General features: G+C 38.8%; 1 protein-coding gene across 1 annotated transcript in view; it reads left to right on the top strand.

The window, feature by feature from the left end:
• Positions 1 to 2,376: 2,376 nt before the first annotated feature.
• LOC141512657 (calcium-activated chloride channel regulator 1-like) overlaps positions 2,377 to 18,177 on the top strand; it is a 32,251-nt gene continuing 16,450 nt past the window's right edge. Inside the window, exons 1-7 of the mRNA XM_074221760.1 lie at positions 2,377 to 2,545; positions 4,529 to 4,669; positions 4,846 to 4,993; positions 6,269 to 6,377; positions 8,941 to 9,118; positions 13,989 to 14,216; positions 17,897 to 18,121. Of these exons, the coding sequence (XP_074077861.1) occupies positions 4,532 to 4,669; positions 4,846 to 4,993; positions 6,269 to 6,377; positions 8,941 to 9,118; positions 13,989 to 14,216; positions 17,897 to 18,121 (1,026 nt within the window). The 5' untranslated portion in view covers positions 2,377 to 2,545; positions 4,529 to 4,531. The remainder of the gene's footprint in view (positions 2,546 to 4,528; positions 4,670 to 4,845; positions 4,994 to 6,268; positions 6,378 to 8,940; positions 9,119 to 13,988; positions 14,217 to 17,896; positions 18,122 to 18,177) is intronic.

Raw genomic sequence — 18,177 nt, 5'->3', positions numbered from 1 at the left:
AAATTGATCTCACCATAGCATCTACCCCCTGAACCTAGCCCTACCCTCTGATCAAATCTAATTCTCTTTTAAGAAATAGTCCTCCACATTTGAACATAGATAGTATGTCTCAGCACAGTGCTCAGCTTAGGATAATATCCATTCTATCTAATTATTGATGAAGATATATGACCAAATCTTATAAAATTGAACAACTAGGACTGATATATTATGAGAAATGAATGCTGGCTTAGGGTGCTGAAGGAACCTAGGAATACATTGGCTGCTGATTTCAGACAACAGGAACATCCCCCCCAAAAAAATGAGCTCCTGGAAGAAGCCTTCTATCTTGAAGGAGGGTAAGATGACCCATGGCACACGACAAACATCAAGTCAACCTCAAGATGTCGAGAGTAACCAGTGATGGAAGTCTATAAGCAGTTGTTATTGCTTGAAAAATTCTGAACAGTACAAAGGGGGCAGATTGGAAAGAAAGAATGTTTAACTTAGGACATTAAACTTGGACTCATGGAACCAGATTTGAAATTCTGCTCTGAATCTTGCCTCCTTTATCACATAAGGCAAATCCCTTAACTCCTTTGGTTCTCAGGTTTCATATTTGTAAAATGAGAGAATTGGAGTAGATGGCTTTCCAACTGGCTCTGTTTTGCTATGATTCCCCAAGAAGTAAATAGGGAGCATTCTTAATGCTGTTGGCAGTCAGGACCACCAGTTGCTTCTGCTTCTGGAGCCCTCTATTTGTTTCCTGCAAGAACTTGAAGGCTTTAAGCTGCTAGCTGTTTTGTATTCTGACTTTGCTCTTTCTATATACAATGTGACTTCAGATCCTTAAGTTCCAGAGCCCCAAGATTTTGAGGAGATAGTGTGGTACAATAGGAAGAGTTCTGAATCTGGAGCCACAGGATTTACTGCCAGCAGAACCATGGAGCAGTCCCTTAGCCAATCTAAGTCTCAATTTCATTATCTATAAGAAGAGAGGATTGGATTAGACATTCTTTCAGATTCTATCCAGCTTTAAGTCTGTGAGCAATATGGGTAATGATAGGGTTAGCCAGTGGTGATAAGCAACTCTAGGCTGGGTCTTTATTTTGTTTGAGGTATAAGATCGACTCACCAGTTTCTGTAGGCTTGTGAGAGGGGAAGACGAGTGTGCTAGGGATTGGGGCAACTAACAGGCCAGAGGAAGGGATTTGCTTATGATGCAGTTTGGAATGGGAAGGACATAGTCCAATATGATTGGGTAAAGAAACACTGCTGGGTCAAAGAACGTATAAGGGTAGAACCAGTTCAGAAAGTGAGACAGGCATAGAGAAGAACAGGGGGCAGAAGGGAGAGCCCCAACCTGGGAGATGCACCCAAAGATGGAGGATGGGAAGAGTGGAGAGATTGGGGGGAGGATGTAAGTTCAAAATTGAGTAGCTGAGCCATCCCGGGAGACAAAGAAGTCCAAAGCTAGAAGATGGGGCTATTATATGATATAAGGAACCAAAGAAAAGAATCACAAAGCAATATAACATGGAAAATCAATCAGGACAGATTCCTTTCATGGTAGTGAGTCTATACCAGTCACACACACACACACACACACACACACACACACACACACACACTCATTTGGGTCCCCACTCCCTTTGTCCCTAATCATGGACAAAAGAAAAGACGGTCAATAGGGCAAAAGAACTCCAGAGGGGAAGAACTACAAGGGGCTCTTGGCCAGCTTTCCCAAATGTATTCTTTCTCTGACCTTCCTGGACTCATTGAATTCCAGGCCAGGCTCCCACCTCCACAAAGTATCTACTGATGAAGGGAAAACAAACCTGCTGCTCCTGCCGAGAATAGGTTCCCTCTCTGACTACTCAATTCTTTATCTCCAGCTCATCATAAATCCAGATAAACCAGAAAACATGATTTTCTTCCTCCTTCCCAGACCCAAAAGAGAGAGCATCTCCTGGTCTTAAGGGATTAAGAAGAACGCTTCCTGTCCAAGGAACTGTTCCTTTAGGTTTTAAATGAACCTTTGAATTTAGTTTTTTCCTTCCTGATCCTCTCTAACTTCCATTCAACACCCTTGAGCCTATTAGTGAATCATATGCTATTTTATATGACAATTATAAAAAGAATGTCTCCCTCACTGGGATCAATCACTTAGAGAATAGCAAAGATTTAGCTGTCATAATAAGTAAGAAAAACTTTTTTTTCAGAGACTTCTAGATTCTTAGGATAAACAAGTTATGCAGAGTTCAGCTCCAGAGGCAAGATTATTAGGGATGTTTTTACTCATATTTATGCAAATTTTCTGGTCTGGATCAAATCCCTGAAATTGATCGTGAGAGTATATATAGTCTTCCAATCACATTTCCCATGGCTTCATTCAAATTGAGCAAAAATGGGGTCATTTCCAAATGTTATTCTGTTCCTGGTATTGGGTCTCCTGCAGGCAGGAGAAGGGTCAATGATATAGCTAACTGACAATGGATATGATGGTATTGTGATTGCAATAAATCCCAATGTTCCTGAGAATGAAAAACTCATTCAAAAACTAAAGGTAAGGGATAAAAATTGTTACTTATGTACTTCTATCTCGGTAAACAATTTTTACTCATGCTGTCAATGCTTATTCTATCCCTTCTCTCCTCCCCAGTATGTTGATTGTACTTCTATTTTATGCAGTATTCTCTAAAATATCATTTGAGGAGTTATTCATCTGTTCGATATATGTATGTCTTCTTTGCAGGCTTTCAAAGCTTTTTCATTTTACAAATGCTTGAACTTGTAAACAGTGTACCTATAACCATTGTTTTCTCAGCCCAAGATATTGAGGAAAGGAAGAGGAGGGAAGTCATAGGGCAGGGCTGAATTTTTAGTCTAAAATGTATATTGTCTACCTGACAACTCCTTTTATATTCTACCTCGTTTCAAATACTTACTATATTTGAATACTTACTATATTTCAAATACTAACTGTAGGTGATCACAAGAATTATAGGATCCTAAAATTTACTCCTAGAAGATTTGAGGAAATATAGGAAAAACAAAAAGTTTGCTAAATATCAAATTACTGAAACTACAAAAACACGTGAGCTCCACTCATGTCCTCTAAGAATAGAAAGGATAAGAGAATAAACTATTGGCTACCACATTTTAGAACAGAAAACATAATGTAAAGTTAGTCATTTTTCTAATCTGATAAATATTCAGTCCTTTTGAAATTGTATAAAGAGACTCAAATTCAGCTTCTGAAGCCAATTACCTATATGCATGAATTCTGGAAGGGCCTATTTTCCACTTTTCAATAACATCTCTATTGCTTTAAAGAGAGTCTCCACAAAGGTTCATTTCCACCTAATATCAACTAACACCTAACAGACAAATCATCTACAACATAGAGCTAATAATATCACCCACCTCAAGTCGTTGTGAGGATCCAACAAGATTATCTATGTAAAGTTCCTGCCATGCTAGATATTATTAGTAATATAGAATTTCATCTTCCTTTATATTTACTTACTTATCTGAACACAAGATTCATTCCTCCAGGCACATGGAATTTCCTGAAGAAAAAGGACCATTTCATCTTTTATCTTTATAGTCCTCAGTGCCTTACACAAAGTATGAATTTTAAAAAATGTTTGAGGATTTGAATTTCATTAATTTGAGTAGAGGACTGTACTTTGGACACATTTTCACCTCCCTGATTTCATATTTTCATTGTCAAATAAGGAAGTTGGACTAAGATGACCTTTAAAGTCCTTTCCGACTCTAACTTGCTATGTTTCTATTCTGGATATATTAAGAAACTGAGCGAATCCATTCAAGTTTAGATTTTTTCCATCAATATTAATTGAAAAAGTCCTTCAATTTTGTCCTCACTAATCTACCACAGAGATAATCCATGCACAGATGATGAAGACTGGAGCATTTTATCATCAAACATTTATTAACTAATTAACATGTTCCACACATATGAAACATCTTTTCCTAATATTCCTACTACCTCCCATTACTCTTTAAATAGGATTCCTACCACAAAACAATATACACATTGACTACAACAATGAAAATAGAAAGGAAAAAAGTTGGAAATTTTTCACTGATCATAGAAGAAGTAGGAAGATATAACCAAAGGATAACTGTCTGTCTGTTAATGTTTTGTCTAGTTTTGCTGAATTGTTTGTTTTCTTTTAAAAATTCTTTGTTATAGGAGATGACTACACAGGAAGGGAAAAGAGAAGAGATAAATTAGGAAATTTAGATGATGTCAAAATGATTAATATGGGTCATCCCTTTCCAAAATAAGGCTTTTCACTTTAAAAAACCGAAATTTTAATTTTTAATTAATAGATCAAATACACACATTTTAGATAATAACCTAATCCCTCTCATTTATCAAGCTGATTTCTTTTTAGTCAATTATTTGCCTGAATAGTCAGAAATACATGTCAGGGATATGGTTTCTGATGTTCATTTTCACTCCCTATTCCCATTTGGATGTAAAATCATGACTCTATATATCTTTTTAATATGTCAGGAAATGGTATCAGATGCTTCAACTTTCCTCTTCCATGCTACAAGTAAAAGAACTTATTTCAGAAATGTGAGCATTCTACTTCCCATGACGTGGACCTCAAAATCTGAGTATTTAACCCCCAGACTGGAGTCCTATGAGCAGGTAAGAGAGAAGGCGGTGCTCACAAACTCTGCCACTCCTTCTTGCAAGGTATTTCAAAAAAAAAAATTTCAGTGATAGGATTTACCTTGTTTTAGAAACTACATTCCACATGCAATCTTATTATTTGCTTCTTTTTAAATTCTCCTTTAATTGTCTTTTCTCCCCTTACTTATTAGGCAGATGTCATAGTTGCTGATCCTTATGTGAAATATGGAAATGATCCCTATACACTACAATATGGACAATGTGGAGAAAAAGGAAGATATATACATCTTACTCCTAACTTCTTGCTAGATGATAATTTGCATATCTATGGACCCCGGGGTACAGAATATGCTTGATTTTTATTTTTTGAATTTTGCTCTAAAAATACGTGTGCTGTTGTGATGATTGCTGTTATTAAAGATTTTTAAATAGGAAAAAAAGTATGCAACACTGATAGTTTTGTTTAGAAACCTGTGATAGCAGAGCTTAGCCAGGTAGATTTCTTGGATAACAACCTTTTTCTTAGAATTTAGAACCAAATTTGTTATGTATTTGTGTATCAGACATGAAGACAGATATAATACTAATGCAATGAGAGTTTCTATTGTCCTTTGCTTCTCTGACTACTCCCTGTCCCCAACCCCCCCCCCCTTTAAATGACCAGTGGAAGGAACATTGATACTAGGGTGGAAGGATCTGGGTTCAAATCCTACCTTCTACCCTTATTATTTTTTAATTTGAGGCAAGTCACAGTCTCCCTGGGTTTCAGGTTTCTCATCTGTGGAATAAGGAGCCTCTGAGAATCCATCCAACTTCAGGTGTGTGAGCCCTTTGGAGATCTGCCAGTTAATGAAGATGGTAGTGTTGTTGCAAGTTGTCTCCCTGAAGGAAATTCGGGAGACACTGGAGGAAGCAGGCACGCTTCACACACACACACACACACACACACACACACACACACACACACACACAGTTGTGATGAACAATGTGCTTAAGTGGAATTTTTCTATAACTCAGTTTTCCATCCCTTACCCAGTAGCAAGCTCCTGAGCCTCTCATTTCTTCCACCATCCCTTTAGACTTGATTTATCTCCTGGCCTCCGTTATGGGCATGAACTCATACCATTCAGGAATATGATCTATAATCCCTTCTATCAGCTCTGGCTTCTACTCCTGCTATCACCACCCCTGAGCCCCAAACCAACCTCCCCACCAGCCAAGGATCTCTCTGCTTCCCTATAACTTTGTACCTTCCTCCCTTTAGCTAACCTCAAGCTTTATTAGGTAAAGCTTCTCCTCTATTCTCCCCCACAGCCTAAGATTGGTGCTACGGAATCCCCACCTAGTCCCTGTTGGGTCTGTGCCCCCTTCTTGAATGGGGCCATTGAGAACAGTACACCTGTGGAGCAAACGATTTTATTTTATTTTTAAATTTTATTTATATAAGGCAGTGGGGCAAAGGGATTTGCCCAAGGCCACACAGCTAGGCAACTATTAAGTATCTGAGGTCGGATTTGATCTCAGGTCCTCCTGTCTCCAGGATTTTAAATATGTCAACAATGAACAGACACTGTGTGTTGTTACATGTTTCTAAGGGTTAATGTTTCCTCACAGGTAAAGTGTTTGTCCACGAATGGGCCCACCTCCGGTGGGGAGTATTTGATGAATACAATTTTGACCAGCCATTCTACTTGACCAGTAAAAATACTATTGAAGCCACAAGGTATTGATTAAAACTTTTGCTTCATCCTGTTCTCTAGAACAGATATAAAACTAAGTGAAGAGGGCAGCAGGGAGCTCAATGAGACATCCTGCTCTCAGGGAAAAGGCATTGGATTGGAAATGGAAAGACATGAGATTGACTCCCAGTCCAGTCTCTTTCAAGGGTTGGGGCTTAGGCAAATCACAATTATCCTCTCTAAACCTCATTTTCTAATCCATAAAGTGAGGAGAAGCCCCCCACCTCAAGCAGTTGTTGTAAGGATCAAATGAATAATGTTCGTTCAGTTCTTTGCAACCTTAAAATATTGATATAAATATAACCTATAATTGTTATTTATTTCAAAAAGTCAGGCTTTCCTTTTGCAACAGGAGGTGGAGCCAAGGATGCAGTTAACACACTTTTTTCTAGTATATGGAGACTTCATATTGGTTTAAGATTTGAAAGAAAAGAACCGATGATGACTGATCACATCTGCGAAAGCTCTGTTTCATCCAAAAGTAGTTGCAGGCTCTAGAGCCTAAGCTCCCAGTGATCTGAAGTTGGGATCAGAATTCCAATACTTAGCTTCCCCTTTTCAGGATGTTTTTAAACACTGGGGAATCTGTTGCATTGAATCTGTAGCAATTCACCTCTGGAGCAAGTCCCTTGATCTTAAAAACAAATTATTTCTCCCAGCAGAGAGTGAGTAATTTTGTTCAGAATTACAAATTTACACTAGTTTTAGTCATGAATTCATAGGCTGCCTGAAGCTCATTGAAAGAGGAAACCAAATCTTATTCCTGCAGAAGAGACCAGAAAATTTGCCTCCTTTCTAACTTTGCAGAGGTAAAGCATTATGGGTATGGAACATTGTAAACCATGTCAGACTTGCCTGATTTTTGGTTAATTTTGCTGAACTTATTTACTTTCCTTTTTTTTAAATGTCCTTTTTAATGTTTAATCTACTTTGTTTTCCCTCTTTATTTTAAATTTTGTTACAAGACATGATTATGCTAGATAAGAAAGAGAAGAATTATTTTTGGAAATGAATGTGATATAAAAACAAAAGATTTTGATAAAAAATTTAAAACATAAATTTTTTCATCTGTCTCCCATATAGAAAGTCAGAGACAGAGAGTTAGAAACAGAGACATATATATATGTGTGTGTATATATATATATATATATATAGATAGATAGATAGATATAGATATAGATATATACATATATATATATATATATATATATAGAGAGAGAGAGAGAGAGAGAGAGAGAGAGAGAGAGAGAGAGAGAGAAAGGTGGGGAGGAGAGAGAGAGAGAGGCCAAAATACATTTATCCCAAAAGCAGTGACAAAAGAACAATATACATCATGAATGCAACTGTGGAGGTTAGGGAGAGAGTGTTGAATCTGGAGGCAAAAGACCTGGGTTTAAATCTTGATTTTGCTACTTACTACCTATGTGAGAGGTTACATTGGTCCTTTTCATATTCTCTTGTGTAAATGAAGACAACATCAAAGTGTCTTACTCCAAGTGAAATACAATAGACAATTTAGTACCAAATTACTCATTTACATAGTCACCATCTGGGTTGCCACAGGATAAATGATGGGTGGTGTGTCAAAATCATTCTAGAAGGCAGTTTAACTAATTTCCTAGAATGTACTTACTGGAAAGTTTAGTGTAAGGATGCATCTATTCAATTAAAAATGGTGGGAAATGTAGTATTTCTGCTAACATATAATGTTTGATGCACAACTTATTTATTTAAACACTTTTGCTATCTTTTGTTTTGATATCAACTAAATTGTATGGTTGATCCACCCCCTTCATAGAGTTATCCTTTTTAATAAATAATTTTAAAAGTTAAAAGAGAAACAGTTCAGCAAAACTAATCAATACATTTAAAAATTTGATGTTATGTTCTGTGTTCCATATCTGTAAGAATGACAAGGAATACCAGATTCTTTGGGTCAAGTTCCATTACTATAATTTGGAAACATTCCATTTAAATTATCTTGTCATTATTTCTTCTGCTTACCTTGTTGTAGACATGGTATAATATTGTTTTCTTGGTTCTGCTTACTTCACTTTCATAATTTCATATAAATTTTTCCATGCTTTTACTTATTAATTATATTCAGTATTACTTACCACACAGTGGTAAGGCATTAAATTCTTTTACCACATTTTGTTTATCTTTTAACCACTCTATTGTTTCCAGTTCTTTGCTGCTCCCACAAACAGTGCTGCCAAACATATTTTGGTACATAAGGAACTTTTCTGTCCTTGATCTCTTCATATGCCTGGCAATAGAATCTCCTGGTTAAAGCATGTGAATTCTTCAGTCATTTTCTTTGCATAATTCCAAAATGCTTTCCAGAGTTGCCAAACCAATTCACAGATCTGCCAGCAATGTATTTGTGTTCCTATCTTTCCACAATCCTCCCAACTTAATCATCCCATTTTTGTCACCTTTATGAAGTAGCATTTATTGTAATTATCTCAATCAAAAGATTTTGGGATGGTGACCCTCTTTAATAATTAATTTACTGATTTTTTTCCATTTTTTATCTTATTGTAGATGTTCAAAAGACATTACTGGTGTTAACAGAGTTTTGAAATGTAGTAATAACAGCTGTGCAATCAAGAGATGCAAAACGAACCGACAGACAGGAATGTATGAAACAAAATGTCAATTTATACCAGAAAAATCCCAGAAGGCAAAGACATCCATAATGTTTATGCAAAGTTTAAATTCTGTAAGTATCTTAACCATTTTTTATACCCATCTTGAGGTTTGGAATGGCCATGTCTTAGGAATGAAGAATAATTCAATCAAGGAAAACTGGGTTTCTTTTCTGGGTTAGAAATTCCCATTGCAATCTCTCTCTCTCTCTCTCTCTCTCTCTCTCTCTCTCTCTCTCTCTCTTTCTCTCTCTCTCGATCTCAAACTGTACTGTGATACTTTTCTAAAATACCTCACTCTGATTTTTAAAATGTCATTTCAACCTTAGAACCTCTTATAAGAGAGAGAAAGGATTTGTCCATACAATGCCTTCCCTCAAGGAACACAGTCTGAATAGACATAATGGGTGGAAGAAATAAGAAGCACCAACTAATGAAGAAAGAAGAATTCCTCTATTTGAACAGTTTAGAAAACCTATGGAGATATTTCAGGCCCCACACTTAATTTATTAACTTGAACCACAGAGTTGATGGCCAACTATCTTCTTGACTATTTGGTGCTAAATCTATTTTGGGTCAGGAACTGGCGGGGGGCGGGATGGAGAGACCAAGAAGTAAGCCCTTACACTTCCCCCATCATTAAGCGGGGTTGTTGTGAATAAGGGATGATTGAGGTAATTTTGTCCCCTGTTGGACTGATTTGGAACTCAGCTATGACACTTTGGGTGAGAAGAACATCAAAGTGTTTGAAGGACTTTGGGGGAAAGATCCTAAAACCTAAAGATCCTAAAACCAAGGAACCTCCTTGCTGACAGCTTCTTACCTCCTTACTGATGGTTTTTATCTGCTTTCATATTTGTGAACTTTTTAACAGCTTTAAAAGCTTTCTTTGTGGGGGGGAGGTATATTTTAATCAAATGGATTGTTTGAGTTCTTGGTTCTGTTTTGTACCAGAACAAGAACCAGGAAGCTAGGAAAGACATTTCCTAGAAGCCAGAAGTATATAGCAAAGAGCTCTGGATTTAGAGTTGGGGACCCGCTTCAAATTCTGCCTTTACTACTTAACCTCTTTAGTCTTTGTTATTCATCTGTATAATAAGGGAGTTGGACTAGATGATCTCTATGTCACTTCTTCTAAATCTGTAATCATCGGACCGTAGATGAGGTTATATAGGGAAAGGTACTAAAGAAGTGAAAACCACCACCCTCTCTAATCCAGTTTGACATCTTAGACCCTTTGAGAGCTGTCAGAGACCAGACCAGGGTCCAAGTTAGGTGCTCCTGGCTCCAAATCAGCTCTCTCCATTCCATCACAAGCACTCATAGAGGCAGAAAGAATTTTAAAAAATACTATGATTTATTGAAACAGATCCTCTCCTAGGACTCAGAAAGTAAAGCTAATTTTCTTAATGTCAAACCACTGACATCAAGGGATCAGAATTTCTAGGAATGATGCTTCATCATTTTCTATTCTTTCATGTAAAAATTGAATGTTTTGGAAAAAACATGGTAGGCAAGCACCAATATGTGCCTTTAATTATCCCATTACCAGAACATGAAAAGGGGTTTTTTTTGAGGGTGGGGGGGTTTATAAGGCAATGGGGTTAAGTGACTTGCCCAAGGTCACACAGCTAGGAAATTATTAAGTGTATGAGACTGGAGTTGAACTCAGGTCCTCCTGACTACAGGGCTGGTGCTCTATCCACAGCTACCCCAAACATGAAGGTTTCAGTAAAGATATATGTTTGTTATTTTCTTTCAAAAACCTGATACAAGCTAAATATTTACATGAAAAGATCCCAGGACAACGAGACAGTCCCATAAATATTTTCAACCTCTGATTCAAGAAATCTTTTTTTTGTTGTTGTTCTGGACCTAGCATCTATCTGATCTGTGTTTGGAAACTCCCTCTCCTGGCCCACATGACAAATTCCTCCACTATTTATAATTTTACAATCCTAGTGCTCTGAGACATTGAGTTGTTGGCCCTTACCAACTTCTTCAGTCCATTCTGTCACATTGACTCTCATGTTGGAGCCTTATTGTCGCAGCCTTTAGCAGCTGATTAGTGATGGCTAGCATTTCTGTAGCCCTTCAGGGCCTGCAGAGCACTTTGCAAATATGATCTCAGTTGATCCTTCTAGCAACCCTGGGAAGTAGATGCTACTATTATTTTTATTTCCATTTTTTCCAAGGGAGCTGGAGAAGGTTAAGTGATTAGCTCAGTCATACGACTAGCAGTGTCTGAGGCAGGTTTTGAACTCAAGTCTTTCTGACTCCAAGTCCAGACTCTCCACTGTGCCAGCTAGGTGCTGATGGAGAAACCGGGACCCCAGTAGGAAAAATAACTTGGCCATGGACACATAGCTAGTTATAACTAGCTAGATTCCACTCTTGTAATAGTATGTGACTCTCTGAGACCATGGATTTTAAAAGAACAATTTTGAGGGAGTGTGTTAGCATAGAACACAAAAATGAAATTTGAGTCGAGAAGAACCCAGGTCAAAGAAAGGGTGGTGACTATAGATTAAGAGTAGACAAACCCTGTTTTCTAAGGAGATGAGAAGATGGGACTGCTGAGGAAGCTGGGCTGAGAGAGGCATCAGCAAGACAGTCCAAGCAGTTAACAGACTCAGTGTTCCACAAAACAAAACTTAAGCTTCCATAAAGGAGATAATAGATAAAAATCGGAAGAAAACATCAGTAGCAGCTGTGAGATTTCAGTAAATGAGGCAGAGGTCAAAAAATAGAGTGAGTCATGAACAGTAGAAAGCCAAGCCACATCTCTTAGGGAGGTGGTGAGTTCTCCCATCCTGGGAGGAAAGGTCTGGTTACCCTTTCACTAGGCACCTGGCTAGGGAGAGTCTTGGTCTCGGTGGACTCTGAGATCTACCTCAGAGATACTGGGCCATGTCCCAACCTGGGTTTATTTATTAGCATTACTCATATGATATAACATCCAGGTAAGCAGATTTGGTGCATTCCTGTCTAGTACTTCTTTCTCCTGGTATATTGATTTTCGAGCATTTCTTTTCACCTCAAAATTAAATTTTCCTCCCTTTGATGTGAATGTTGCATTGAGTTAAGGAGCTGCCATTTGTGAAGCACTTGGTAGTTTACAATGCATTATTTCATAATCCTGGAAGGCAGAGAGTACCTTCTCTTCTGAGATTACCTTCCATCTACTTTGTTTAAACTTTTGTATGTGTGCAGTTGTCTCTCCACGTAGAATGAAAGCTCTTTGAAGGCAAGGATTGTTCTTGTCTTTCTTTGTATCCCCCATGCCTAGCACTCACCAGAACCTTCATAAAGGCTTGTGGACCATTAATGTCTTCATTTTATAGATGAGGATATTAAAGCAGACAGAGCCTAAGACATTAATAGTTTTTGCCCATTTCTGAGATATAAATGCTTATTCTGAAATGTTAACCATCAGCTAGCCTATGTGCTGGCTCTAGCACAACCCTGCCAATAACTGTATAAACAATAGATAAGATCAATTGATGACCAAGAGTAAATCACATAACCTACTTAAGACTGATTTCCTTGTCTTTATCTTTATTTTAGATGGGAGTGTGACTGTAGTTGGTGTTGAGTCATTTTAGTTTAATTTGACTCTTTGTGACCTCATGGGTTTTCTTGGCAGAGACATTGGAGCAGTTTGTCATTTCCTTCTACAGCCCATTTTAACAGATGAGGAAACTGAGACAAACAGGGTGAAGTGACTCATTAGTAAGTCACCCAGCTAGTAAGTGTCTGAAATCAGATTGGAACTCAGGTTCTCCTGACTCCAGAGCCAGTGTTCTAGCCATTGAAGCACCTAGCTGCCCCTAGAATAATACCTGGCATCAATATAGTATCTACTCTCTGCTGTTGTAGTTGTAGCTCATTCATTTCAATCATGTCTAATTCTGCATTACCCCATTTGCAGGTGTTTTTGACAGAGATTCTGGAGTGGTTTGTGCCATTTCCTTCTCCAGATCATTTTTCCAGTACTTTGAAAACCTGAACATGCAGGATAAATACTAGCTGGTGTTATTTTTGCTATTATTATTATTAATTATTACCATTATTTTTGTTTTTGATAGTGTCTAGCTCTTGGAGACCTCAAGTTGGGGTTTTTTGACAAGAGACAACTGGAGTGGTTTCCCATTTCCTTCTCCACTTCATTTAACTGTAAGGAAACTGAGGCAGACAGAATGAAATGACTTGCCCAGGGTCATGTAGCTACTATGTGTCTCAGACCAAATTTGAACTCAAGTCTTCCAGATGCTAAGCCTGGCCCTTGATGCATTATGGTGCCACCTAGCGGCTTTATGGAGCACTTTAAGCTATATCTCATTCCACCACCCTGACAAGCCTGGAAGGTAGATATTATTGTTATCCTTATTTTACAGATGAGGAAACTGAGGCACAAAGCAGTGAAATGATTTGCCCAGGGTCATACAGATCATGTGTACCTGAGACTAGATTTGAACTCAAGTGGTCCTACATTCTATCCACTAAGCCACCAACTTCCCTGTGACTTTAGTGCTTTCCTCAAAGAGTAGAAGTGAGATGAGATTATGAAATAGCATTAACCTATCTGGGAAATAGTGTAAGTTCAAGATGAGTCATTGAAAGAATATGGAATTCCACCCAAAATAAATAAACAAAAACCAAACCCTAATGAAATCTTGAGCTACAGCTTTCAGGAGCAGGAACATGATCATCCCACCATCCTCCAGGTTTGCCGGGCCTCCTCTGAAGTCCTGGGCTGCACCATTAGAGGGTAAGAATGAGTTGGACAGTGTCCAAAGGAGGGCGTCCAGGCCAGTAAGGCTCCTGGAGTGTCTCTCCTCTGAGGATCAGTGAAGGTCCAGGGCATGTTTAGTCTGGACAAGAAACAGCCCAAGAAGAGTCTAAGCCATGGGCATGATAATTCCTTCTCATGGACTTTTTCAGGTAACTGAATTCTGTACTGCAAAAACCCACAACCCAGAGGCACCCAACTTACAGAACAAGATGTGTGGGCAAAGGAGCACATGGGAGGTCATCATGAACTCCGAAGATTTTAGAAACTTATCTCGACTGGCAGGAGTCAACTCTCCACCTCCACCCACATTTTCTTTGCTGAAGACCAAGGAGCACATAGTCTGTTTAGTTCTTGATAAATCTGGAAGCATGAGCACGGTAAGGAAACTTTTGATTTAATTAAACTCATCTCAGGTTGGGAAGACTATGAAGACTCCCTGTTATACAAAGACAAAAAGGCAGAGTAGCCCATCAAAGACTGTAAGCAGGGAGATCCCCACAATGGCTCTTCCTTCTGGGAGCTTGCTTCTTAAGCACCTATTGAATACTAAATACTATGCTAAGCACTAGGGATACAAAGAAAAGCAAAATATTTTTTTATTTTTATATTTATATATATATATGTATATATATACATATATATATATATACCCTATCCTCAAGGAGCTCACAGTCTAATGGGGAGACAACTGGTAAACAGCTATGTGCAGACAAGCTATGGACAGGATACACGGGAGATAATCAATAGAGGGAAGGCACTAGAATGAAGGGGGATTGGGAAAGACTTCTTATGGAAGGCAAGATTTAAGCTGGAACTTAAAGGAAGTCAAGGTGATTAGGAGATAGGAATGAGGAAGGGAGAGTTTTCCAGGTATGGGGAAAGCCAGTGAAAACACCTGGAGCTGGAAAATGAGGAGGCCAGTGTTGGGAAGTAGCCAGAGCCAAGGGTGTGAAAAGACTGGAAAGGTAAGGAGGCAAGCAACTGATTTTACAAGTGATTATGGAGATAACAGAGAATCACTGTAGTATATTGTGTGGGAGTGGGGAATGGGAAGATGATGATATGGTGGCTATTCAGTTGAGTTCAACTCCTTATGACCCTAGTCCATGGGATTTTCTTGACAAAGGTATTGGCATGCTTTGTCATTTCCTTCTTCATTAATACAAACAGGGCCAAGTGACTTGCCCAGGGTCACACATCTAGTAAGTATCTGAGTCTGGATTTGAACATAGGTTTTCCTGACTTCTGTCTATTGAGTCACCTTGATGCCTCCTGACATGGCCAGACTTGTTCTTTAAAAAGATTACATTGGCAACTGGGTGAAAGTTGGATGGCAGCAGGAAGAGATATATAAGGAAGACCAACCAGCAGTATTGCAAATATACAGACCTGAGGTGATATGGGCATGCACCACAGTGGTGGCAATGTCAGAAGAGAGATGGGGGTGTATACTAAAGATGTTATGAAGGTAAAATCAACAGGTCTTGCTTAGTTTGAGGAATGAGAGAATGAGGGGTGGGGGATTGATGTTACTGTTGCACGTCTGGGAGAATGGGATGTTAACTATCCCCCAAAGTAGAAGGGAAATTTAGAAAAGGCGAGAGTTTGGAAGAAAAGAGAATGAATTCAATTTTGGACATGTGACTTTAAGATCCATCCAGTTCTAGATGTCTAATAAGCAGTTGGAGATGTGAGACTAGGGGTTAGGAGGGAGGGAGAGCTGATAAATAGATTTGACTATCACCAGCACAGAGATGAAAATTAAATGCCTGAGAATTGATGAGATCATCACCAAGTGACATAGCACAAAGGAAAAATGAGGAAGGTCTAGGACAGACCCTTTGGTCTTGCCACATAGAATGACCAGGATGGAGATTCAGCAAAGTGGTCTGAAAAGGAGCCCCTGAATAGGTAGGGGAATCAAAAGAGAACAGTGTTCCAAAAACCAAGAGAGAAGGAGACATTTGTCAAAGCTGCAGAGAGCTCATGAATGGAGGAGCATCTTTAGATTTGGCGATTAGGACATGGTCAGTAGAAGTTCCAGTTGCATGATGAAGTTGGAGGTCAGACTAAGAAAGTGAAGACCAGAGGGAGAGGAAGAGAAGTGGAGATGTCTATTATAGAAGGCCTTCCTTAAGGAGGACAGCCATAAAAGACAAATTTGATATCAGATTTTCTGAATACCAGTCCTGTGGCAGTAGAACTTCTATCTACTATTTTCAATGAAATATGGGGCATATTTCTCAAGTGAGAGGGCAAAGGGTGGTAGAACCAGGGGAAGCTTAAGGAGGGGTGGAAAGGTTGTAAAAGTTGCTGTGATGAGTGAATCCAAAGTCAATTAGGGATGTGAAGAAGGATTGTCCGCTTCAGTAAGGGCTGCAATAATGGCAGCCGAGATTTGTAGTGGCTCCAGCCACAGCATATAAGCAAGAGTGAAGACAGCACATGATGGGCATATTCCAAGACTGAGGCTTGGCAAGACAAGATTTGCAACAGAGCAAACTCAAGAGAAGATGATAGCAAAGAACTTGAGCTGGTTAGTTAAGGGTTCAAGATGGCAAAGGAAGGCGAGTATAGACAGTGCAAGGGTTATGGCCCAATAGAGAATCACAAAACACACTGGAGAATACTGGTCAGGGAAAGTCCCTGGCATGATGAGTGAAGTCTAAGAGGAGCAGATTGACAAAATTTCCCATTGATTTGATTCTGGTTCCAGAGCTGTAGAGGATAGGTTGAGAGGAGGGCTTACATGAGTCTGGCCAGGGTGTAAAGTATGAGACTCCTATATAAAGTGAAGGACAGGAGGTGCTCTCCAATCAAGATTTCAATCCCAGCATTGAAGTAACAGAGATGAAAGTAGCAGAGCCTCATCTCCTTTTCTGATTCCCCCAAGTACCGTGCCTACCTCACCAAGCTAGGACCAATCTGGTGCAGCTTCATCCCTCCTGCCCACTACAAGGGGAGGCTTTACTTAAGACAAGGCTGCCCCCAACACCTGATTGGTCCTAATTTTCCCTGTGGCAACATCCTCCCCTGCCACCACTCCAATCAACATGTATAATCCTAAAACAAAACCTGATATTTGACTGATCTAGATTTATATTATAAATGTTATAAAATATAAATATTTATAAAAATTATGTTATGGCTTCCTGATCGTGTAAGGACCTAAAACAGTTTTGGCCCTGAGTCCCTTAGACTGGATGAATTTCTGAAATCCAGGAGAATCCCATTCCCCTGCCCTGCTGATCAGCCATGTTTCCGTAATGGAAACTAGAGGAACTTCCTCCAAGGAAGCCTATCTTTGCTTTGTTAGGGTAAAGGAAATCTCCCTTGTGAAATGTTCAGGGACTTGATAGTACCTCCTTTCATCTCAACAACTAACCTGAATTAAGAGGATGAGGTAATGGTGCTACATCTCTAATACTGCCCAAAGTGCCTCATTTTCTTTTTTATAAACTTTATATTTTTTTATAAATAGCTAAATGGTGCAATAAGCAAGCCCTGAGTTCAAATGTAGCTTCCCACACTTAATAGATGGATAATCTTGAGAATGTCACTTAACCCTCAGTTCCTCAGTTTCCTCAGTTGTAAAATGACACTAATAGCAGTTCCTTCAGGATTGTTGTGAAGATCAAATGAGGTTCTGAGTTCAGGGCCCCAAACTTAATAGGCACAAAATAAATGCATATTCCTTTCTTCTCCCAATTCCTCTACAGTAAAATATTAACTCCTTGGGGGTAAGAGCTGTCTCATTTTTAGAAGGATGTCTATCCCCATGCCTACCACAATACCACTTAATGATGTTTAATGATTTGACATAGGTTCAACTTAATAAATGCTTGTTCAACAACTGATTTCTAGCCCCAGTGATTATAAACTGATAGAAATAACAGCACAAATCTTAAAATGAGGAAGGGGAATTTTTTTTAAATAAAAATTTTTCACCTATCAGCTGCATTTTTAAGGTTGGATACTCCCTCACCTTTGCTCAGCCTCCTAAATTACTCCTGAAATCCTGAAAGTCAAATCCACTCTTCATTTTTTTTTAACCCAGGGTAACCGACTTTCAAATCTGGTTGAAGCAGCTACAGTGTACCTAATTCAAATTGTTGAAATGGGATCTTGGGTTGGGATGGTCACATTTGACAGTGATGCTGAGATCCAAAATAATCTGACTCAAATAGTCCCTGGAAATGCAACCCAGGAAATCATCAAGAGACTGCCTAAAATAGCAGATGGCGGGACTTCAATCTGCAGTGGACTCAAAGCAGGATTCCAGGTAAAAAAAAATAACTCTAAAAGGTTTTCACCAAATATCACTTTCCATTTGTTGTA

The sequence above is a fragment of the Macrotis lagotis genome, chromosome 2 (genome assembly GCF_037893015.1).
Source record: "Macrotis lagotis isolate mMagLag1 chromosome 2, bilby.v1.9.chrom.fasta, whole genome shotgun sequence".
NCBI lineage: Eukaryota > Metazoa > Chordata > Mammalia > Peramelemorphia > Peramelidae > Macrotis > Macrotis lagotis.
This window is presented reverse-complemented; position numbering and strand designations above follow the sequence as displayed.